Below are 25396 nucleotides of genomic sequence, written 5' to 3' on the forward strand. Positions count from 1 at the left end.
CAATCATTGCTAAATACATAGAAGCTGTAAATAGATGAGCCTTTGTATTTGTCATATGCTTTGTTTACTGGGAATGAATGAAAATATTAAAGAAAACGCTTTTTTGTTCCCAACTAGGATATCTGTTTACAAAATCCATTAAGCTTTCCTGCTGCTTTTTGAGAACTTTCCATATAGTACACCATTTACTTCTACTTCAAATGTGTATCTAGGATCTCCTCATATGCTAGTCCTACCATGTCTTGCAAAGGACTAAGTCAAAGAATCAATGTGCTTTTTTTTTTTTGTTAATCACTACTTTTTCCATTTCCCCTTTTCTCTACTCTCCTCTTCATTTTCCTAACTATTCAGGCCAGGGGAGGTAGAACTTCCTGAGGAATATTCCATATGAGCAATAAATGCTGGATTTACTCTCTCATCATACTGGGGACAAACGGTAACACTGAAATGAGAGAGTGTGAATAGGGCTGTTTAAAATAAATGTCTACAAATATATGGTGATGGAAGGAGAACTGACTCTGGGTGGTGAACACACAATGGGATTTATGGATGATGTAATACAGAATTGTACACCTGAAATCTATGTAACTTTACTAACAATTGTCACCCCAATAAACTTTAATTGAAAAAAACTAAAAAAAAACATATGTCTACATTGGCAGAATTCGTACCTTGTAACAGCTCTCTCAGGTGATTCTCCCATCTGTGAATAAATGAGTCTCCCACCTCTTCATACTGAATTGGAAACCAAATGTCTTTTTTTTTCCCCCAACATTTTTATTCCCTCTCTTTCCAATTTCATTGACATCACTCTAGGTTAGATAACAACTGATAATGAGAACTGATAATAAAAACTATCATAGTAATTCCTTTATTGGGTGTTTTGCTCTTCGGTCCATTGCATTCTGAGCACTGTACCACACCAATCTTCCTGAAACATGAAAAATGACCCGACCATTCACCACTAAAATTCATCAAGAGACACTCAAATCTGTAAGGTAAAGTAAAAATCCCTTAGTCTGGTACTTAAAGCTTTCAAATCAAACTTCACAGTCCTATGTCCCATAACTGAACTACAGAAATCATTTACTCCAAACCAAGTAATGACCTTTAATAAAACCATCCACTCCAGGTTAAATGTACTCCCGAACAATTCCTGTGCATGCATCTTACCTATTGGATTGAATGTAATGACTAATCATAAAGAAAAATAAAATCTTAGATGTATCTAAATCCCATAGAATCTGTCCTTGAGGTATATGTCCTTGGGGTTTTGCTCAAGCAGCATCATCACAGGAAGACGGTGTCACATATCCATAAACAGACATGAAAATTGCAATAGTAATTCATTTTATCAATTGATTTGTCTTCCCTGTAAAGACAGGGGCTTTATCTTTCAATCCTCTGCTGAATTCTCAACACTAGTAAACACTGCCTGGCACCTAGTAGATGTGAAATAAGTGTGTGTTTTTTTTTTTGTTTTGTTTTGAGTGAATAAACCACAGTGGGACAACAGAAAAGTTCACATACAGCTTTCTTTTAATATTTATTGGTAGAAATAGATCTTCAATGCATACTTTGTGTTTATATAAATTCTACATTCTCTTAAAGATATTTTGTTTCATTTCATTTGGAGTTTTTGGCCTCCCAGTGAACTTAACATATTACCTATGCATTTGATTCTTTATAGACATTTTTTTAGACTTTAAAATGAAATCTGAGAATCCATGCATATTGTATACTTTACTTAATATAATCCAAAGAATTGTTTGCACTTTCATAAAAGTCACAAAAAGGTTGAACTCAAGTTAAATAACCTTTATGTTCTAAAATGTCCATGTTCCATTTCTGAATAGAGAAATACTTGTTCAGTATTATATATTGCTTGTTGTCTAATAAGTCAGATTGTCAGAGACGCTTCAGTAAATTATCTCTATTTTTAAATATCTATTCCACTTCCTCCCAGAGATGATCCTGTAAATATTAAATATCGTGCCATCTGCAGTATTAACCTAAAAGCTTAAATAAGAACCAAACTGGTAATTTTTAGACTGAATATTTTAACCTTAAAACTATATATCTATATATACACATCTGGTATGCTGCAGATTAAATTCAACATTTCAAGTAACTTAAATACAGTTAGCAAACATTCAGCCAAACATTCTTTCATGAAAATATATTGTCCTTAGAATAAAAAGTTAATGAAAGGCTTATTTAGACACCAATATCTGGATATAGTACTAAGCCTCTGGAATTTGAAATTCCAAGTAAAGTCTGTGTACTATTAAGAAAAAGAAGATTGATTTTAATCAACTGAACTGTGCAGTGTATACAAAAGTGCTTAGCATGACAAAATTACCAAAATAAAAACATTTGAAAGGTTATTTGGTTCTAGCAATATTAACTATTCTGTACTTTTGGATAATTTAACATCTGCATTTTAAATCTCATATAAATTTTCTCTTTTTAACAAGTTAAAAAAGCACTCACACACAAAAATAGTTCAAACTATAATAATCTGTTAGTTTTCATCCTGGTCGGCTCATCACAAATAACTCAACAGAAGAATGGCTTGCCTACTCAACTCTACTAAAATGCACTATTTGAATGGCCCCATCATTCCCCAGTGAGTGCTGGACTGGCTCCCAAGACAGGCTGCCGACACACAGGACAAGTGCAATTCTCTGAGAGCCAGCGGTCGATGCAATGGATGTGAAATTCGTGCATGCAAGGTAACCGCCTGAGCTTGTTTCCAGTTACGTAGTCACTGATACAAACACTACAGATTTTCCCCAGTTCACCGTCAGTACTGCTATGCTCATAGTTCCGGGTGGATAGATTGTCAATCTGCTCTTTGGTTAAACCACGTCCGCGGTCATCATCGTCACCTTCGCTTAGTAAAAAGAAGTGAGCCAGGCGAAGAATAGGTAGTGTTCCAGCCTCAACTACGTTATTGGAATGTCGCGGCTGCCTACCACCTCTGCTCCCACGGTTTCGGGTTTGCGGCTGGGTGGTCTCACTTTCACCACCCATTTCCAAGCTGCCTTCTTGGGCCCGCCTGCCCTGAGAAGAACCTTCCCGGGACTGGCCGGTGTCACTGGCTGCACCCAGGTTACTCAGTTCTGAGTGCGTCTCTGGGGAATGCTGAGCACGTCTCTGCATCTCTGACTCGGATTCGTCCTCCATCAGAGAACTCAGTTCTCCGAATCCCGTCATGATCTGCCTTAAAATGGACCGAAGAGCCACTGAGGATGGTTCCACAAGCTCATTCTCAGAGATCCTGCGAAGAGGAACCATTATGGTGCTCACGTAGGTTCGAATACCTGACCGCTCTAAGTGAGAAATAGTTCGGCGGAAGCCGCCACTATTGCTTTCGATAGTGACTGTATTTTCTGCTAGCCCTAGCCTAGAGCGAGTTCTGTTTGCAATACTGTCCCGATCTCTGTTTTCTCCAGGACGAATCCTTCTCACTTGAAGGTCCAGTGTGATTGTTGGATGTCGTGTAGCATCTGAGGAGCTCCCGGATTCTTCTCCCTCTTCTACTGTTATTCTTGACACAAGCCTTGAGTTAGAGAACCGGGTATATGCTGTACCTCTGCGTGTTCTGTCTTGTTCTAAAAAGACACGAGTTATACCTCTCCTCCTAACAGACCTCCTAGCGGTGTGTTGTACAGGTCTACCTTCCCTCTGTGAATTATGATACACGGTGCCACTTTGTCTCTGAATTGGCGAACGGCTTCGACTGTGGGAAGCAGACCGCAATCTTATTGGCTCTAATCTTTGGTTTGTATTCCTCACTGTAACATTAGTTCTAGCCCCATTTTCCCAAACGTGTGCTGCTCCAAATCGCTGCCCCTCCCTTTGCCTGAGTTCACTACCACCAGACCGGTTGCTGTGGCTACTGAAATGGGCCTGCTCAGCTCCAGTTCTAGGAATGCCAACTGCTCCCCCAGTTCCGCTTCTTAACCTTTCCGATGTTGAGAAAGATCCTTCTCCTGAATTCTGCCCCCTTGAGCCAAGTCTAGTCCTTGGAATGCTGGAACTACTACCACTGAAATTCATCGAGGTTTGGCTTCTGGTTCGCCTCGCCACAGGACTAGTAGATCTTTGCTGCCTATTTGTTGTATGATCTCTGTTAATGTCTGACTGTGGAGTGCCTGTATAATCGTCACCACGAATTTCAAATCCTCTGTTCTCATGATTTATGTGGATTTCCAGACTAAACCGAAACTCGCCACTATTTGGGTTTGTTCGACTCACAGCTCTCCAAGTTTGGTTCCCATTTTGTCCACTTCGAATTGCATTTCCTGTGCGATGAAAGGAATTCAACCATTCTACCAGAGAATCTTCACTTGAACTTTCTCTAGGGACTTCTGAGTCTGGAAAACAAACCAAATCAACTTAAGATCAAGTCTTAAAATCTGTTCTTAGATTTTTGTCGAAAGCTTGTAAGATAAAGCTTTTATTAAATTAAACCTCTGTGCATTTTAATGAATGAAAAATGGAGGAAAAAAACTGAACTTCCTCAAAGGTGTATACCATGAGCATAGTAGAATACACACTTTTTTTTACAAATTATAAAATTTTAAATACTATTTATGCCAAGCTGAGAAGAAATCCTCATAAATAAAGAAAATAAATAAAGAAAGAAAGAAATCCTCTTGCTTTCTATATGCCTGTTACTGGCAAAATATTGAGGAAAATGAGAAATATCTCCAATCCCAAAATTGTATAATTAAATTGTTTTATTCATATGGCAATATCAACAAAATACAGTGGCAAAATTTACATAAAATGCATCTTAAATTTGTGGAATCCTTCTGGTAAAGGTAACTCAATCAACATTCTTACAAGTAGGGGTTTCTGTAACCTTAGGAATTTCACCCTGTTTCTTAGGAACTGAGAAAATGTACATCTTAAGAAATCTGGCTTTCTGAACACCGTGTTAGAACTGCACTGTCCATCTTCAGGGGAAACTGGGAGACTTCAGGCATGTTATTTAAGTTCTCAATAGCTGTCTCCTCGCCTGTAAACTGGAGATGACAGTAATATAAATGTCAGAGTTACCATGAGGATACAATAAAGATACTGTATATAAAATGACTACCCGGCACATAGGAAGCACTCAATAAACGTTAGCCATTGTATGTAATATAACAAAACACATGTTCTGTTCATCTAGAGTGTAGGCTCCATGAAGACTAAGGGTTTTGTCCTATTTGATTCACTGTTAAATCTTCAACCTTACAACAGTATCTGGTATAAATCACACTGTCAATTAATATTGTCGAAGGAATTAATTTTGAAATAAATGTGTCCCTGATAAACTTCTTTGACTCTGATACTGCTATTCAGGTAAGCTTAAGTTTTCCACTTTTAATCAGTGGATTACACAAAGTGCAAAACTGAATGAAAAGCATCCTAATGCACATGAATATACAGACTTTTACCTTCAAGGTTGTTCTACTCCAAAACAGCTATTAAATGAGATTGCTTGGGTTTCATTTCATTCTCTCATAAAAAACTTTTAAAAATGTTGACATTAAAGCTGTTAATCAGCTGCTGGTGTCATAAAATAAATAGCAACTTTAGCCATATTCAAAAGATATAAGCTATTTTACATGCGATGAGTACATTTTCAATTAAAACAAAGGACCAGTATTACCAGTCTTACCAACATAAACAATTTACACACCTAAACATAAAGTAGAAAAAGGGCTAATATCCAATTTTCATTTTAATTTGGAAAATGAGTAAAAGGCAGGTAAACATTAGTCATTCTAAATGCTACTTCCTTCTTTAATTACTAAAATGTAGTGGTAAGGGTGTATGTCAAAGAGTTCACTATTTATCTAAACCTCTCCTACACTTCTTTCATTGTGAATGGGCATGTGGACACCTGGCACTTAGGTGTGGCCATATGATCAAGTTCTCATCAATGGGACGGGGGTGGAGTGATATATGTCACTTTCATGCTGGAGCCTGGCTCTCCTTCCTGCCAGCTGGAATCTAGATATGCTTGTGACTCAGCTTGATTGTGCAAACAGTACCCTGGAGCAGCACTGTCCAATAAAAGTTTCTGTCATCGTGGAGATGTTCTATATCTGTCCTGTCCAATGCAGAAGCCACTAGCCACATGTGACTATTAAGCACTTGAACGTGGCTAACATGACTGAGGAACTCCATTTTAAATTGTATTTCATTTGAAGTTGAGTAGTCACATGTGGCTACTGCACTGAACGGCACAGTTGTAAAAACTCACTGGCTGGCTGGCTCCCAGGAGCATTTGTGGAGCAAAGTTTGCCTGTCTTCCCTGGATTGTTAACATGAAAGAGAAATAAACCTCTATCTTACTGAAGTATTGCATTTCTGGGTTTTTAATTGTTTTTGCCCTAACTAATAGAACAATCTTAATATTACATGTGAAACTACTAGTAATGAATACCTCTGGGGAAGGAAGTGAAACAGGTAAGAGGGACATTATTTTTAACTCTACATACTTCATGTTTAATTTGAATTCTTTTTATAAGCACTTTGCTTTTTAATCAGAACTTCTTATACTATGACTTAGTGTTTGTTCAATAAAATGACAAAGCAAACACAAAAACAACAAAACAAAGCAACAAAAACAGGTTTCCTGACTCAGTCTTTCTGTATCACTCTGCATAAATTTTTAGAAGCTAAGTGTAGTTACGTACTTTAAAAAAGTAATGTGTACATTCTAAGATTAAAATCACTCTGCTGATAATTAACTGTATACTATTTTATATATATGAGCTACCTGAAGGCAATCTGTGTAGGACATCTTTGTATTCAACCTGTCCTATATTGCCTCACTATACTGCTTTGCGTACAATACATATATACTATCTGAGTAGCATATCAAAACTGGAAAATACGAAAAATAACCACATTGTACAAGATCCAGTAAGTTCATTTCTGCAATCGCTCCAATCAAATCTGTTCCTTATGGAAAAGAATCTATAGTACCTCTGGTATTTGTCCCATTTCTCAATCGGGCTGAGATGCTAGTTGTTCCTTGACTCCATCTAACCGCTGTTGTAGTTCTTCTGATGTTATTTCTCCTAAAACAATGAAAAATTGCTCACTGAAAATAAAAATTTTAAATTACTAAGTTTTATTATAATTCATGAAGGGTGAGACTAATCTTTAGCAATCTGTAGAAGATGTTCTATCGTTGTCATGTTCTGTAAATCAAAGTTAAAAATATTTAAATGATGCAAATACCCATCATTTGGTTATGTTTAATTTATCAACGTTTTGTTAAAATTAAGATTTAATTTGAATAATTAATAAAGTGCTCTCAGTTGATACACTTAGGAATCATAAGTTATAATTCCATGGATTTTTGTCTTAATTTTTAAAAAAATTAAGAAGGAAGTATTTCCACAGAAAACATCAAATCTTTATTTACTTGAATTTTACCTCCGTAGTTCATCATGAATCATCAATATACAATATGTTAACATGCAATATAAAAAATATAATAGACAAACATACAAGTTTCAATGAGTTCATTTGTGTAATGAATTTGTAAAAAATTTATGGAGCACACTGGACTTTTGGGGAGTTATTAATTAGCTAAATAAATTAATTACAAATTCTCAAATGAGTTACAATTGGGTTTTAAATACAGTAGTCCTCCCTTACCTGCAGGGCATACATTCCAAGACCCCCAGTGTATGCCTGAAACTGCATAGTGTTGAACCTATATATACTATGCTTTTTCCTATACATGCACACCTATGATAAAGTTTAATTTATAAGTTAGGTACAGTAAAAGATTTTTAAAAATAATCCAACAGAACAAGTATAACAATATACTGTAATTAATAGTTATGTGAATGACTTTGGGATCGTTATTAAGTAAAATAAGGGTGGCTTGAACACAAGCACTGCAATGCCACCACAGCCGATCTGATGGCTACTCAGTGGCGAGTGTGTGCAGTGTGGGGACGCTGGGCAAAGGGAGGAGTCGCGTCCAGAGCTGGATGGCACAAGATTTCATCATGCTACTCAGAATGGCATGAAATTTATTTAGTACCATGGGGTAACGAAAACTGCAGGAAGTGAACCGTGGATGGGGTGGTAGGGACTACTGTAGAGAAACTGATCTGACACTATTATGTACATTAACCTTTTAGTTTGGCATTTGTGTAACAATGCTCCATGTCCAATATTCTTACCTACATATAAAATACAGAATTAAGCCAGTGATTTTCTATTTTGTTATGGTAAAAAGTTCCTAAGTATTCACAGAAGCAGTACATTAGATTTGGGAGAGGGAAAAAGGGGCGAAAAACTCTCCTTATTTTGAAATTCCTCTTTATAATGATAAAAAAGGATCTCCTCTTTTACCCATTCTCTTACCTGGAGTGCCTAAAAGATTGTGGTCTCTCATTAGCCGGTAATCTTCATCACTGAGTTCATTAATAAACTGATAATAGGCCTTCTTCTCTGTGGAGACGCTCTTGCTGCCAACTTCTCTCATTTTCACGATGATGATGGTCTTGAAATGAGGTTTCTTCACCACCATCATCTGATCTAGATCTAGGTTCATTCATACTGTCTTTCTGTTCCAATACATATAAAAATCAAGGTGTTAGTCATGCACTACACATGGTTTATGCTTTTAATTTAGTTTTTTAAGTTTCATTTTAAATTGTGTCCCCTACTCAAATACTTCATGTGCCAAATCTTGCAGTGAAGAGCTTACATATAAAATGAAAAACAGCTTCGATGAGACAGAACACAATTGGACCTACTTTTTTGCCAAAAGCCATTATTTAAGTCCGACTGGATTGGTTTCAGCACACATTTCTCATACCTGAATACCAAAGTGATTACCTCACTTTTACCCTTTGAGCATCCAATAAAGTTGATCTAAAGCCTTCAGTGATGTTTCAGATATCTGGGTGCTTCACATTAGCATACAAATTTTAAGCTTGAATCATACACATTCTTTAACTTAATAGCAAAAGGCTATTAGGAGGGTATTGTTTGCATGTATTTCCAGCAAGGGTTTTCTTCCCAAAATAAGCTCATAAATGTAATATTACCCACCCCCATCCATTGCACTTTGCTGAGGTAAAAAACGGTTTAGCCCACTGTATCTACTGAGCAGACTCAGAGTTGGTGTCTCCTTAAACCTAACAGGAAACAGCACTCACCGCACGGCTCTGAGGACTGTTCAAGTGCCTCCCCACCCCAAACCTCATCCCTAGACCTGGAACGGTTACTCCCAGAGCTTTCTGAGTGCCAGTGAAACTTCCTGACCTTGCCTAGGCAAACACTCTTTTTGGATTATACTTAAATGTCTTCCCTAGTTTACTTTTAAACTTAAGGAAATCAAGGGAGGCAATTGTTTCATAAATATTTCCAAATTTCTTAAACACATCTATTTAGTAAGTCATTAAGCAACAGTTCTCAATGGGGAGTGTACATCAAACTCACTTGAGAAAATTTAAAGAAATATAGATACCCAGATCTCATCCCTAATCCTAGATCTGAATTTTCCAGGGTAGGACCAGGTCTATATTTAAGAGCTAATTTGGGTGTTCTGTGGATGAAATTAACTATTCCTTGACAATTATGGTATGTAACATATAGCACGTGACTTAAGGGATGCTGGAAAATCAAATGACTAGGTTGCCAATGAAGCAACTGTTCCAACTCTGACTCAGTGTTTCATAAGCAAACTACTTTAAATATAAAGTGAAATTACCCTACAAGTCTAAACTATTGTATGAGTAAGCAATTATCCAAATTCATGCTTATTCTAACATTAAATTAAAATTCCAGGATTTTTTACAGTGATTATTACATCATTTAAGGATAGATCTAGTAGCACTATCCAAATGCAAATTAAAATTACTAAAGGCTCAAGATTTCTTTCCATTTTCAGATAATCAGAACTAGACCATCAGCAAAGAGCATATTTGGTGAGTACAGTAGTAATATGATTTTTGTGTTAAACAATTTAAGAATTTGAAACCTATCATAAAATCAAGCTACCCTAATAGTATTTAAAACTTCAGAGCCTCTCCTCAAAGGTTATTCTCACGTACAACTAACCACAAATTAAATCAAATTGAATACCTTATTTTCCTTTCAACATGCTTTTAATATATGCAGTGGCATCCATCCTTCAATGGTTTGTGTTTTTGCAACCTGCCCATCTGAAGCAATAAAAGAGAGTTAAATTATTCAATAAGTTAGTTGTCTCTTTGAAGGCTAGGAACTGCTGGTAGTCTCCGAACTCGACTGTAAAATCAAAGCAAAATCTCCGGTGGATTTTGTTAGACCTCACCCAGAAAATAAGATTCCCAAACAATTAGATCATGAAAATCTCCCGAAAGGCCCTTTCTCCACCAACAGAAACTAGGCCTTGCCTCCTCCCTTGTCACTCTGTTCCTGGGATTACAACTCCTCTCGAAGGCCTTCCTTCCTATCCCGTTCCCATTCGGATGTTGCCAGGGTTAGGTGTGCCCAGTTTACTTCTAAACCTGCATTTTCTCGCCACCCCCGCCCTCCGTCCGGCTACTGGTTCCTTTCCTGGCCGTTAAGACTTAAGCTCGCGCCGGAATACGGTTCCCACTGCAATAAACAAACTGCGCTCCAGGGCCCAACGAACCTCTTCCCAACCGAGGCTCCAGTAACGCTTCCCTTAGCGACCTAGATTCCCACAGGCAAGCAGGTGACAGACGGTGAATCTGAACCAATCATCAGTTAGGAGAGCGCAGTAAGAGAGACGTTAACCAATCGGAGAAGAGACGGGGGTCCCCCAAAGATTGCCTGTTATCTCAACGTCTCCCGGAAGTAGTGGAGGAGCCCAGAACGTTTCCCCGAGCTCACCTCTCCAGGAACTGGGCCGGCCTCCCGCCCAGAGAAAAATCCGCGGCGGCGGCGGCGGCGGCGGCTGTCCTCCCGGGTCCCAGCGGCTGTGACCGGGAGGCGGGAGGGGCTTGCCTTCGGAGGCGGCTGCGCCTTCTAATCGTCTACTGAAGAGAGTGGCCGGAAGCCCTGCTGCAGCTTGGGATCGTCCAGCTGGAGGGAAGCTATGGAGGGCACACGGCGTGCCCCAGACCTTCTTCCCCCACGGCCACGCCACCCCTCGGTGGAGCGGAGACGCTCCACTGACGGCCTGCGCTCGCGGGTGCTCTTGAGAACTGGGTCCGGCGCGATCCCGGAGGGCGGCCTGCCGGGTTCCGCCGTCAATGTCGCGCCGGGTCCCCGCGCCGGGCGTCCGGGCCACCTGGAGTGCCAAGTACGCGGCCGCTCTGCGCTCGTAGCGGCCGCGTGCTCCCAGGGACACAGCCTCTGCTTTCCGCTCCTGGGAAGTACCAGCCCCTCCTCTGCGCTTTGGTGTCGCTTGTTGCGGAGCCTGGCAACAGAGTGCGACCCAACAGTCTGTTCCTATCCCTTTCAGTCCAGGTATCACGTAACGAACCAGCCAGGCTCTTTCCCTTCGTGCTCATTGAGACCTGGAAATTCTGGAGTGCTTATATTTGTGTTTCTTCACTTTCCTGCTAGGAAGGCACTTTGAATTCCCCCCCTCTCCCTCCCTGCCCCCCCCCCACACACACACACACATTCACGATTCTGGTATTGTTTCTGAGGTGAGACGCTTTGTCGAACTCACCATTAGTTTAGCCCTTGACTAAAACTCTGCCCAGCCTGGTTATAGGCTACTTTCCTGACATCCCTCCCATCCAGAAGACTTAATTACCGCACAGGGTTCACACTGCTGTTACTCTTCATTCTTTGGTTCATTCATTCCTGGAATGGGGAGCTGCTCGATCCCACGATGATGCTGAGCACCGGGGTGACAGACAGATGTAGTCTTGAGCATCAATGAGCTACCATTGTAGTTGGAGTAGATGCACAAGTGAAACTGAAATCAGCACATTGTTACAGATATTAAAATGGGAATATATAAATAACGCACTCTATAAGGCCCTTCAAATATTGTTGCTGCATACCTCCACAGACCGATTTCTTCTTGGCATGGGGGAACTACCTGAAGTTCTTCAACAATCATGTAGGAACTCCTCCACACCCCCCAAAACCCACTGTTACCTATTTTCCTTTATCCCCTGGGACTCAGCTCATTTTTCAAGGAATTTTTTCTGATACCTCTGAAGTGATACCCTCATCCCACCCTCCAGCCCACTATCCACATATAAAAGTAGGAAGATGTCCCTTTGGAGCTCCCAAAGCTCCCTCTGTATAACTCTATTTTAACACATTAATTTACTTACTGATTTCCCTATGTATTATGTGCTAGTGATAACAGCAGAAAATAAGACAAAGAAGGTCCATGCCCTCTTTAATGGAAACAACCACTGAGCAAGTACTTACCAATGATTTTCTGCTAACCTATTTGTAGTCTACTCATCTAAGAGTCTAAACTCCTTACATTTGAACAAATTATTTTATTCATTCTTGTAGCCCCAGAACTTAGCACAGCACCTGGCAGAACATGCTCAGCGTTCTGCATGGATAAGCAGAGAAAAATGCAAACTTTTTGCCAACAAGATCAGTGTATGTTAGTACAGCAACCTCAGAAATTGTGAGTGCAAGGCAGAGAAAACCACATGTGAGATATCCAAAGTTCAAGCAGAAATCATTTAAAATATCTATACGAGTTTTAAGGAGTATAAGATTCCATCAAGTGCAAATACTTTTAAATTGAAACCCCCAAATCATGTGCACATCCTGAGTAAAAAAAATGCCAAATCCAATCAAGTGATTTACCTGGTGGGAAGCTGCAAATTTTTGTGAGCAGATAGGTAATATGTGTAATTTGAATCCAACACTTTGCTTCAGGTTTTGTAGTCTAAGACAAAGTGACTAGAAAAGGAGAATAGATATGATAATTGGAACAGAGAAATGAATCATTCTGGATATTAGTATTTCCAGGCCTCATTACCTGCCGAAATCTCTGTTCTAATTAATGTCAGTTTACTGGAATGGTACCTGGCCTTTTCAGTGTGTATACATCTTTTAACACGAGGACTTCTTACAACTAAGAATTTAAAAATGTAAAATAATTAAAAATATAACATTAAAAGAATCATCTGTATAGTTGGTGTTTTATGTTCATACAATGCTTAAGTGATTCTGGCATCTTAGAATGGCAGCCTTAATTAAAATTTAAAATACAAAATTGAATAGTTGATTTAGGTATTAAAGTTGAAATCTTACTAGTTTGGCAAGGAGAAATTTAGGCTCATATTATGTTTTATGATTAGTTAAAAAAGTATTATTTAAAGATTCAGGAAGGCATTGAATCCAACATTTGATGTACTTATGAATGAAATGAAATATTAAGTTTATAAATGCATTTTCAAAAGTTTGTTTGAAGATGATTAAAGAAGTATATGAATGAGATCTAAAGTTAGTCAAAAGTTAACTCCAAGTGACTCTTAAAGTTTATTACATTTACCACTAGACTAAGAAATGCTGTAAACTAAGCTTAAAACCCTAGGGTTTAATTGGGACACTGAATTTGGAACTTGAGAAATTGCATATTAACTGTTTAAAGTAAAAATTTTTCTGAAAAGAGTATTTCCTTTATTTCTCTTAAGATGTATTTTTAAAAGCTTTACTGAGCTGTAATTCACATACTATAATGCTCACCTATTTGAAATATATAATTCAGTGGTTTTTAGTATACTGACGGAGTTGTGCAGCCATCACCACAATCTAATTTGGGAACATTTTCATCACCCTCCCCAAAACACCTGACACCCATTAGCAGTCATCCCATTCCTTGCCACCCCACCCCCAGGTAATTGCTTATATACTTTCTGTCTCCATAAGTTGGCCTATTCTGGAAATTTCATGTAACTGGAATCATACATATGTTGCCTTTTGCCCCTGGCTTCTTTTACTTGGCATGCTGTTTTCAAGGTTCATCCATGTTGTAGCATGTATCAGTACTTCATTCCTAAAGAGAAACTTCGGAATAGTCTTTTTCTGGCATATAGAAACTACCCCCAATGACACTCCCTGGTATGGCTTAATTGTGTCCCCCCTCCAAAAAAAAAATATACTTTGAAACCCCAGTATCTCAGAATGTGACTCAATTTCAAGATAGGGCTTTTAAAGTATTAAGTTAAAATGAAGCCATTAGGGTGGGTCCTAATCCCATCTGTCCTGTGTCCTTATAAGATGAGGAAATTTGGACAGAGCGAGACGCCAGGCCATGTAAGCGCACAGCAAGAAGAGAGCAGCCTGCAAGCCAAGGAAAGAGGCTTCAGAAGAAACCAAACCCGCCAACAGCTTGATCTTGGACTTCCAGCCAACAGAACTATGAGAAATAAATTTCTGTTGGTTAAGCCACTGTCTGCAGTATTTTGTTATGGCAATCCGAGCAAACCAAAACCTACGTCAATAGTTTAGAGTCCTTCAGGAAAATGAAGGACTCGATCTTCTAAACCTGTGTGCTAGAGATGTCCATTTTCTTTCAGAGAACCTGCCCACTGCTTGGAAGGAGCAGTTCTAACTATGTGACCCCACCTCCCTTGCCACAACTATTTGAAAGCAGATACGTGTCCCAGATTTTCTGGGAATTTGAATTATGTCATGGAGATTTTTGTTGGTTAACTGTGAGTAAAAAAACTGAAGGGTCGTTTAGTCTAAGAGGCTAAGATCTCTCAGATGGAGGCCATAAGCAAGTAGATACGTAATTAGAAAAACAAAGAGCTTTCTAGTTCCCAAGGGGCTCAGTTATTTTGCCAACTAATGGGTCTGTAAGATTCTCCTGTGTCTTTACATCATTCTCTCTCTTTAATTGGGTTCTTTCACTGGGGGTTCTTGCAGCTAAAGAATCTTCCTCTGATCAGCCAGCACTCAAGGCAGGATATAAAAATCACTCTACATTTGTAAACAGAAAGGTATTTATTACAGGGAGTTGGATACCTACAAAATCTTTGCAATGGATAGAGGAGTGGGCAGTAAACTGAGCCTCAGACACCCCCATTCTTACAGGATGGACCTGGGAGAAGTACTACCTCTGAAGTTACCACTGGAATGTACTGCCTCAGCTGCTGCAATACAGTGGTCTGGAAGCCAACACCAGAAAACCTCTGCCACCAGAGCCACCATTACCTCTTGACACCATCAAAGCTGGTAACCGAGGAGCTGAATCACCACTGCAGAAAATCCTCACCTCTTCAAAATCATCAGAAAAATAGCCCTGAGGCAGTAAAAATAGGGCCTCAGCGTTGGTTCAGATTTCCACATCTTGATGAATACATTTAACTGGCAGAATCTAATTTGCATGCAGAACTGTGGTTGCAAGAAAGTCTGGGTATCGTCACTTTTAATTTTCTAGATTTTATACAAGATGGCACACTAGAGGAAGGGAAGAATGGAGGTCGAGCAAAGGAGCCCAAAATACCCAAAATTATTCTTATCAATCTCACCTATCCAATTAGGCAGAGACTGTCTTGGGTCAGGTTCTCCAGAAATAGAGCCCGAGGCAAGGATTTTTGTTCAAGTGAATTTATTAGGGGAATGCTCTCTAGAGAAAGGGAGTGAAGGAAGCAGGATTGGCCAGAAAGACGAGGAAACAAGAATGAGCCTCTGCAGATCCCACACATTTCATCAGCAAGTCTTAACCCAAAAGGCCAGCTTTTTGTACCCCCATGCCATTGGCTGAGGTCTGCAGGGGCAGGAGGGCAGCAGAGCCTCATTGGTGATGTGGCTCCTATTTTGGACAATTCCGTAGAGAAGGCCAGCATCTGGAATTATCCAGCACAAGAGCTGGAGTAGAGATGCATTAGCTTAGAAAGTGGGTTTGGGCAGGACAGAAACAGAATTCACTAGAGCCCACCCTTTATAATGCTTAGGCCACTTACTTTTCACATTAAGTTAGTCCATCTCAGCACAATTTCTCTAGAATTCACATTAGTCACAATTTCTGGGAAACTTTACAAGAGGAGAGTAATGGGACAAACGACAGTGCTGACTGACACAGCTGGTCCCCAGCTGTAACTGACACTCGTTATCTCCCTCCTCCACCACCCTTCCCGGCTTGCCCTCTGCTTCAGCTATCACTTGTGAAGCTATAGGTGGCTAGACAGATGGACCGATCCAGGCGCTCATCTCTGAGGGGTTTGAAACCCTGGTTATCATGCTCTTATCAGGCTAGAGTTGCTGTACTTGCCCGTTTAGTTACAATCTGGCATGGAATACCAAGACATGCCAGTGGACCTCCTGAGTGCCGAGCATTTTCCTCCCTGCCTCCGTTGTGTAGCAGCCCCACCTCCTTCTGATGATTTGCTTGTCAGTCTCCCAGTGTTCGGAATCCAAAGTGACCAGAGAGCAGCCATAGCTTTAAGTTTACTGGGACTCTGCTAGTGTCCTCCGATGGAAGCACCCCACATCTAGGTATCAGGATTTCTATGCTAGCAGAGCGTAAAGTTTCAGGGACAGGAAACACAAAGTGTCCAAATGGATCACTGGGAGTGATGGTGACCCCACTTCTATCCCTTGATCTCTGGACCCGTGTATTCTACTTACTAGGATAGGGATACAGAAATACTGGGCCTACTACAAAGAAGTGTATCATAACCATTGATTTCAGGAGTATAGTGCATGCTAACAGCTAATGTTCCAACCTACAATGTGTCATTTCCAAGCTGGAGCCTCAGCTATGCCCCCAACAAGCCATTGGGCCACCCTATCAATCTGACAGCTTCTGAGTGGTGTGGTATATGGTATGACCACTCGGTCAAGTGCCCACCCCCATACCCTCTTGCTGTAAAGTGAGTCTTTGTTCTGAGGCATGTGAGATCCCAGAATATCAGACATTCTGTGAGTCCTTGGATAGTGGTAATGGCTGAAGCGCTGTGGGCAGGAAAAGCAAACCCACACTCAGAATACATGTCAAGCCCAGTCAGGATGAAATGTTACTCTTTACAGGTCATAAGGGCCAGTGTAATCAACCTGTCACCTGGCAATTTTGTGACCTCCTTGAAAGCTCAGTGTTGGTCTCTGCTGCCGACAGGTCAGACATCCAGTAGCTGTATGAGTTCTATCAGCCAGGACTGTCCATACTCCACCGAGGGCTTCATGTTCAGCCATCCAGCAGGTGATGCAACTCCAGAAGTCCATCCTGCTTCCTGGGATTCCTCCAGATTCCAACTATCTTAGGTCAGATGACATAGAAACAGAGCCTGAGTCAGTGATTTACCAATGGAGTATTCTTCAGGAAAAAATTCTCAGTAGTGAGGGGGAAAGGCCAGAGAAGAGGAAAAAGCTGAGTGAGCGTTGGCTAAAATCTAGCCTAGGTTGGTTCTTTTATTTAGGGAAAAACAATCTCTCTCTTTCTCTCTGTCAAGCTAGCACTTTTGGGAGTCATCAGTTCTGACATCTCTTATGGAGAAGACTCACTGACCTCCCTGGCCTGTTAGGTTTTCCTTCTATGTAATCTTGTAGTAACCCATACCTTTCACTTATCACATGATATTATAATTGTCTTCCTACTTGTTTGAAGAAGGCAAAGAGAAGAATTTTCCAAAATTCATATGGTACTCCTCTCCCTAAGGATCTCAGTGTGTTTTAGGATAAGCAGAGGGATAGGCAAGGCAATATATACACTTTTTAAAAAATTCTCCCAGGTAATCATGATATATTCACAGTCCTACCCTAACTAAACCCCTTAATACCCACTAGCCCAGTGGATCTCAATTCTGGCTACATATTAGAATCCACTAAGAAGCTATTAAAATTTTTGATGCATGGGCTGGATTGACAAAACATTTAAATTTAATTGGTCTAGGATGAGGCCTGCCCATCAATGATTTTTTTTAAAAGCTCTCAGATTATTCTCATGTGCATTTAGGATTGAGAACCACTGATTAAACTATGATGTCTATGGAGCAGCCTCTGGTATTATTCCTGTAGATATTTCCAGAGCCTACCTCAGTATCTGTGGTAGTCACATAATAATATTGAATAAATGAATAAACGATTGAAAAAGGTAGAGAGATAAGTGCAATTTCTACCCTATTTATTATATAAACTGACATTTAAAAATATTAAATCGGAGACAACCACGATGGCTCAGTAGGTAAATGCTGTGCTTACCTTCTCTCACAACCACATCAAAATTACAACTAATCTACAAAACAACCATTATTGGGAATTGCCTAAAACCAAGGTGAATTGAAGCCTTTCAATTAAAAACGTGCAGAAGAAGCCAACTCCAGACTGGTAGGAAGGGCAGAGACATGGAATGGGCGGGTCCCACACCTGTGTGTGACCATCAACGATCAGGAAGAATATTTCAGCTGTGGAGGTCCCTCCCCCCGCACCTTCCAGAGGAGCAAGAGGTCCCAGCTCCACCCCAGACCAGAGTTCCAGTGCTGGGAAGAGAAGTCCCTGTAATTTCTTGTTGTGAAAACCAGGGGAGATTGTGACTGAGTGAGACTGAGGGCGGCTGCACTCACAGGTGCTCCTCTTAAAGGGTCCGTGCGCATCCTTACCAACCAACGGAATCACTCACTCTGGGGCAGCAGGTGGAAAGGCAGCAGGGACAAATGGTGGGGAATTGAGTTGTCTGGCTTGGGACAGAGGCTGGAGAGGCAGCTTTCTCCTGGACAGGGAATCTGGTGGAGGCCATTGTTTCTTTGCTGAGCCCTCCCCCTTCCCGGCATGCGAACACAGGCGGCCGCCATTTCTGAGTCTCCACCATTAGCTCACCACACCCTGGCAATTCGAGAACACGCCCCGCCCAACTTTCAGGCACACCCAGACTGCTTCCGGCGGCTTTTTCGTGCAGACCTCCTTGCCTGCCTTAGCTTATGTTGCACTTTCCCAGGGTCTCTCAAAGGTTCGCGGAACCCAGACAAGCAGCATCTAGCTTGGGTGTGTCCTGTACTCTGGCTGAGCAGCCCTAAGCTGGCACTAGCGGCAGTAGGTCTTGGTTCATGGCTTGGCCTCTCAAGGCGCTTCAAAGCACAGCACGGGCAGCAGACATCTGTGGATTTCTTTGTGGCTCCTGCCGAGTGGCCCCGGGTGAGGCACAGGCTGTGGCTGAACTTGACATACAGTGGTGGATCCCCTACAAGGTGGTCCTGGGTCTGGTGCCCCCCACAGTGGCCAGCTTCAAAATGAGCAGGAGCATTACCCAGCCATCTCCAAGTATGATACATGCAAGGGGCAGATTGGGCAGGCACCAGAGTCCTGCTGAAGCAGATCCTGCTCCATAGGCTCAGCCCCTGCACAACTCTTCTGCTGTAGTCAAGGCCAGTCCTCAAAACCAGTAAGCCCAAGGGTCAGTCCCTCCCACTGATGTGCAATTATCAACGAAGGCTCAACTATAGGAGGAGGGCACACACAACCCACACAAGGGACACACCTGGACTCCATGCCTCAGGTGACCAGAAAGATTGCGCCACTCAACCCCATAGCACACCTACTACATAAGGCCACTCTACTAAGACTGAAAGACATAGCAGCCCTATGTAATACATAGAAACAAACACAGGGAGGCAACCAAAATGGGGAGACAAAGAAACATGTCCCAAATAAAAAAACAAAACAAAGCTCCAGAAAAAGAACTAAGTGAAATGATGATAAGCAATATATCAGATGCAGAGTTCCAAACACTGGTTATAAGAATGCTCAGGGAGAACTTCAACAGAGAGGTAAGAAGCATAAAAATGGAGATGGAAACCAAGAATAGGAACCAGTCAGAAATAAAGGACACAATAGTGGAAATGAAGAATATATTACAGGGAATCAACAATAGATTAGACTAACCCAAGGATCCAACCATCAATGTAGAAGATAAGGTAGCAGAAAACACCCAACCAGAACAGCAAAAAGAAAAAAGAATCCAAAAAATTGAGGAAAGTTTAAGGGGCCTCCAGGGGCCTCGCAATATTAAGTGTACCAACATTCGTATTGTAGGGGTACCAGAAGGAGAAGAGTGAGAGCAAGGAATGGAAAACCTATTTGAAGAAATAATGACAGAAAACTTCCCTAACCTGGTGAAAGAAACAGACATACAAGCTCAAGGAGCACAGTGAGTCCCAAACAAGATAAACCCAAAGAGGCCAACACCAAGACACATCATAATTAAAAGGCCAATGGTTAAAGACAAAAAGAGAATCTTAAAAGCAGCAAGAGAAAAGCAGGCAGTTACCTACAAGGGAGCCCCCATAAGACTGGCAGCTGATTTCTCAACAGAAACTTTGCAGGCAAGAAGGGAGTGGCAGGAAATATTCCAAGTGATGAAAAGCAATGACATACAACCAAGATTACTCTACCCAGCAAAGCTATCATTTAGAATTGAAGGATAGACAAGGAGCTTCCCAGATAAGAAAAAGCTGAAGGAGTTCATCACCACCAAAACAGTATTACAAGGACTCTTAGAGGGACTTCTTTAAGAGGGGAGGGGAGTTAAAGATGGGTGAATGGGGAAGGGATTAAGAAGTACAAATTGGTTGTTACACAGTAGTCATGGGGATGTAGGGTAGAAGGAATATAGTCAATAATATTGTAATAACTAGGTATGGTGCCAAATAAGTACTCGGTCTATCAAAGTGATAGATGGGAATAGGGTTGGGGGCAGGGTGAAAAAGGTGAAGGTATTAAGAAATACAAATGTAGTTAATACAGTATGGGGAATATAATCAACAATGTTGTGAAGATCATGTAAGGTGCCAGATGGGCATTGGACTTATCAGGGGACTCACTTCATCAACTGTGTCCAATGCGCTGTACACCTAAAGCTAAAGTAGAATGATATTGAATGTCAACTATAACTAAATATATAGGTATATATAGTCACGGATGTGGAGTACAACACAGGGAAGATAGTCAATGGTATTGTAACACCTCTATAAGTTGTCAGAGGGTAGTAGCTTGGGGGTGGGTTATTCCTTTATGAGGGGTTTAACTATTGAACTATTATGTTTTATACACTTAAAACCAATAAAAAAATGTTTTTAAAATTAAATCACATCTTTAAATAAAGTTGATCTAAGCTAACTTTCCATTTTGATGGTCATCAGTAACCCTGGAAGCATGACCCACACAGAGGAGTCCCGTGAGTCCCTAATAGCTATAGGTAACTTCCTGGCTTTCAGCCTCCAAAGATAATGGCCTCTGCCCTGTATACATTAAGTAGTGGTCAAAAGTTATCAAACTCTACTCAGACTGATAAAAAGACAGCCTTGGCCTTGGCAATGGAGTGTAAAATTAAAGCATATCTATTTTACTAGAAGAGACATCAGAACAGGAATAGACAAGTTCATATGAAGGTCAATGTCAATGGAAAAGGAAACAAACATTAATGAGTACCCACCATGTTCCAGACACCAGACCAGCTGTTTTCATAGCAGCCAGCGGGCACAGAATACAATGGGGGCTGAGTAAATATTGTTAGATGAATAACAGACTGGGGATGGAGCAGAGGGCAGGTGGGAGGGGGAATAACTCCGGTGTAAGAAATAGTCCACAAATGCCCTATTGAAAGCTGCCTTTTTTAAACATGAAGATGTCATATCTGGAAGAGACTGCAATGAATTGGGTGGGAGTGGGGGAGAATATGAGACAAAAACATAAAATAGGAAGTGATGGAAACTAATTTTAATAAGCATTATTTGTAATTTAGAATACATATTCTGGGGGAAAAGCATGCGTGGTTGTTCCCAGGCTGGTCCAAAAATACACATTTAATCTGTAGTGGATCTAAATTATTAATAGTCCAAATAGGGGTTTTACTTCCTGGAAGCAGATGTATGTACTATAAAGAAAGTATTGTGGGGAGGAGTAGGGGGGCGTGAGGGGAGTAGAAGAAGAGGAGGATTTTCTGACAATCACTTACCTAGAAATGAAGTTTCTCATTTACAAAGTGATTGTGTTTGAGTTTGTAATTTGCTTATCAGAACTCATTTTATTTTTTTTAAAAAAGTACATGTTGGTTTAGTTTCTAACTAGTCCACAGAGCTTAAATGGTAATTTGGTTGAAATTCATTCATTTTTTATTTGATCACCTCCTGTCCTTATCCTGTAGGTTTATCCTTTTCTTTTTTCAGTTTCATCTTTTGCCATCTGTGTGACCTTGGGCACATTACTTAATCTCTATGAGCCCAAATAAGGGTGCAATTGACTTTGACCGAAATTCAGAGGGAACACAGGAGACACTGTAGGTCACTGTGGGGACAGAGCCAGGAGTGCAGTTTCTAGGCTTTCAGCCTCACGTGGAAAGGTGCTGGCTCAGGTAGTAAATGGCCATCAACTGTGATTGGATGGCCATCAGCTGTGGCTAGTTGGCCGTCAGCTGTAACCAGCGAGCCATTGGCCACTAATAAAACTGCTGTGGCTACGCTAGCAGGAAAATGGTGGCTAGCAAGAAGATGGTAGCTGAACTAGCAAGCGCGGATTGCAGCTAGCAAGTGGGGTTGGTTGGCAGAGAGAAGTGGATGGCAGTTTGCGGATAGTATGGCTCCTGCTTCCTGTGTCTCCAACCCAGCTGCCCACGAGAATATAGTGGTATGACTCCCCAATCTATGGCTCCGTGGGTGTTCCTCTTTGGCCTCACCATGTCCTGTGTTCTTATGTGGGGTGCGGGACTAGAGACCCCGCATGACACCCTGCATGCCAGTCACCCCAATGCTATCCCACTCAGAGGCCACGAGAGCAGCAGTATTCATCGTGGTACCATATTCATCAGGTTAAGCGGGGGTGGCTTGATTCCCAGGTACTTCAGCTTTGTGCGCAGAAAAGCATTCCGCTAGCCCAAGGGTGGTAGTCCCACAAAGAGATAACGAAATCTGAAGGGATACGGTCAGGGCACAGACGTGGCATCTGCTACATCACCGTCGTCACCATCACCATCACCAGCTCCCCTAAAACACACAATAATCTATAATGTGAAAGGCATTGTGTTAGGTTCCAGGAATAAAAAGAGCTGTAAGAAACAATCCCTGTCCTTCTACACCTTAGAATCCTGATGAAGAGACAGGATAAACACAAAGGTGAAAGAAGTATGTGTGCTAAGTGCCAAATAAGTGTAAAGAAGGCATTGCTATGGGAGTGTACGGGCATTGGGTGGTCAGGAAAGATCCAGTAGTACCTGAGTTGAAACTCAAAGAGTGGGTAGGATTTAGGTAAGTAAAGAAGAAAAGGGGAGTATGGGTGGGGAAAGGAGTGCAATGATGAATGTTTTAGGGACAATCAATAAACTTGTTCTAATGTAGTGGTTTTCAACCTTGGATGCTCATAAGAATCACCGGGGAGCTTTAAAAATCCCAACGCCCGGCTGTAGCCCAGATCAACCACATGAGAATTGCTGGGGTGATTCCCACATATTTCCAAAGGACACCCAAGGTTGAGAACCACTGTCTTACTGGATTGGAAGCAGCTTATGGTTCCAAACTGGTTAGGATATTAGAGATACAGAAGAGCACAGATTGTGGAAAACTTAGCTATGTGGAGCTAATTTAATCTAATTTTAATGTTTCTGTTGCAAACTGCCTTAAAGCATTTTCATAAGTCAAGCTAAAGTAAATAAAGAGCCTGGAATATTAGATCAACTAGTTTGAACTTTGTGCTGTAGGCAATGAAAGGTGACACAGGGTCCTTGAAGATTTTTGAGCGGAGGCATGATGTAAATAAAACAACATTTTAAAATTTAAACAGGACGCAGGGTTTCAGAGCAGGAAGGACAATATCTGATGGAACTTGACTTTGGCTGGTAGGGGGAAAAGGGTATTAAAGGAGAAAAAATTCCAGAGGTTCTAAGCATGGAGTTGCATGGAAACAAATAGTTTTGGATATCAAGTGTCAGGTGGTTGCAGAGGTGACCTAAGCATGTTTATGAGCAATAGAAAGAGAGCTCTGTGGTCCATGTTTGTACAGGAACCAGCCAGAAAAGACTTGACTTTTCTGGTGATTGGGTTTTAAGCAACATAGACCAGCTAGCTCAAAGGTGAAACATACTGGAACGAGAAGCCAGGGTAATATATTAAGCCTTGAAAAAGTAAACACAAAAGTAAACTGTGTTTATATAGATTACTTGCTACGCTATTTATTGTGTAGCAAAATATATTTTGAACTGAAAAATAGAAAGTAATATGCTTATGCAAGAAACAAGATGTTCAACACAGGGACAAGATTACAGCACTGTATATCAATTTAAGGGGTAAATTTTCCCTAGTACTTATAGAACATGAAAGCAGAATTCATCAACAATGAATCTGAGAGATTTTCGGTTTGGGTTGCTCTCATCAGTCATAGCAATGGGAATCTATTAGCTAGGAAGAGAAGACATCATTCTTAATCTGCTACTTACACTATTTTCAGCTATTTTATTTAGTATGATGGAAGGGTCTTGCTACCATACGTAGGTGTTAAGGAAGCAAGGAGTGAGGCAGATATTTATTTTTTAAGTACCTCGCAAAAAAAATTAACAAAATTCAAGCTAGTGTTATGATATAAAAGGGGAAACCCTGTCCTCACTTCCTCCCTATCCAGCTTAAATGTCATGGTCTGTCATTTTATCTACTCTGCTGCCAATAATCCGAACCTCCCTTGCCTCATCTTCTTTTCATCATACCCACCTGGCGAGGCCCTAAGCCCCGATGAATCCAACATCTGTCTTTGTCCGGCCTCCACCTGGGCTGTTGAGTGCTGGTGATGAAAATCTCATAATGGTGCAGATGAATTTGGTATAAATGCCAGGCTGCACCTGCAAACAGGTCCTCGACATTGGCTGGAAGTCCTACAGTGATATCCTGCCAGTTCTCCTTCTTGTTCTGCCCAGAGATTGTTTGAAACCTGCTGTCTTTCCAGACATGCAATCATTGCTTTTCTTTTTCCTTCCAGCTCTGTCTCTTCATCATAGCAGGTGGACGTTTCTTTTACGTTATAGAGAAAACCAAAGCCATCTGAAAAGAAACCGCTTCAACTTTCACCAGATCTCCAGATTCCTATGTACGTATACCTGGGTAGACCGAAAAACATAATATTTTTCCCTTCCTGCTATCAAGAAGTGGAGTCCACTTGCCCACTCTTTGAGTCTGGGCTGGTTTTGTGTCTTGCTTTCACCGGCAGAATGTGGTGGGAGTGATGCTGTGTGAATTCCAGAGCCCAGGCCTCAAGAGACATTAGAGTTTTCACCATTGCCCTTTGGAGGACACCCACACGGTGTAAGGAAGTTTGAACTTGACTGCTGGCTGAATGGGGAGAGGCCATGTGACAGCACCATGGCTATGACTATATAAAAGGTCATCTTAGACCCTCCAGCCCATCTGGCAGCTGCCTACAGCCACATGAATAACTTCAGGTGAGACCAGCAGAGCCTCTCAGCTGATCCCAGCCAATCTATGGAACCGTGAGAAATAATACA

The 25396-nt window shown here is 41.0% G+C and overlaps 1 protein-coding gene across 1 annotated transcript; it reads right to left on the reverse strand.

The window, feature by feature from the left end:
* Positions 1–1512: 1512 nt before the first annotated feature.
* On the reverse strand, positions 1513–11158 carry RNF6 (ring finger protein 6). Its single transcript, XM_033104848.1, is given in 7 exon segments — positions 1513–4382; positions 6994–7017; positions 7020–7088; positions 8395–8473; positions 8475–8597; positions 10123–10202; positions 10879–11158. Coding segments are annotated over 5 exon segments (2049 nt in total). The 5' UTR covers positions 8589–8597; positions 10123–10202; positions 10879–11158; the 3' UTR covers positions 1513–2619.
* Between the last annotated feature and the right edge of the window lie 14238 nt (positions 11159–25396).

This window comes from Rhinolophus ferrumequinum, chromosome 4 (genome assembly GCF_004115265.2).
Source record: "Rhinolophus ferrumequinum isolate MPI-CBG mRhiFer1 chromosome 4, mRhiFer1_v1.p, whole genome shotgun sequence".
NCBI lineage: Eukaryota > Metazoa > Chordata > Mammalia > Chiroptera > Rhinolophidae > Rhinolophus > Rhinolophus ferrumequinum.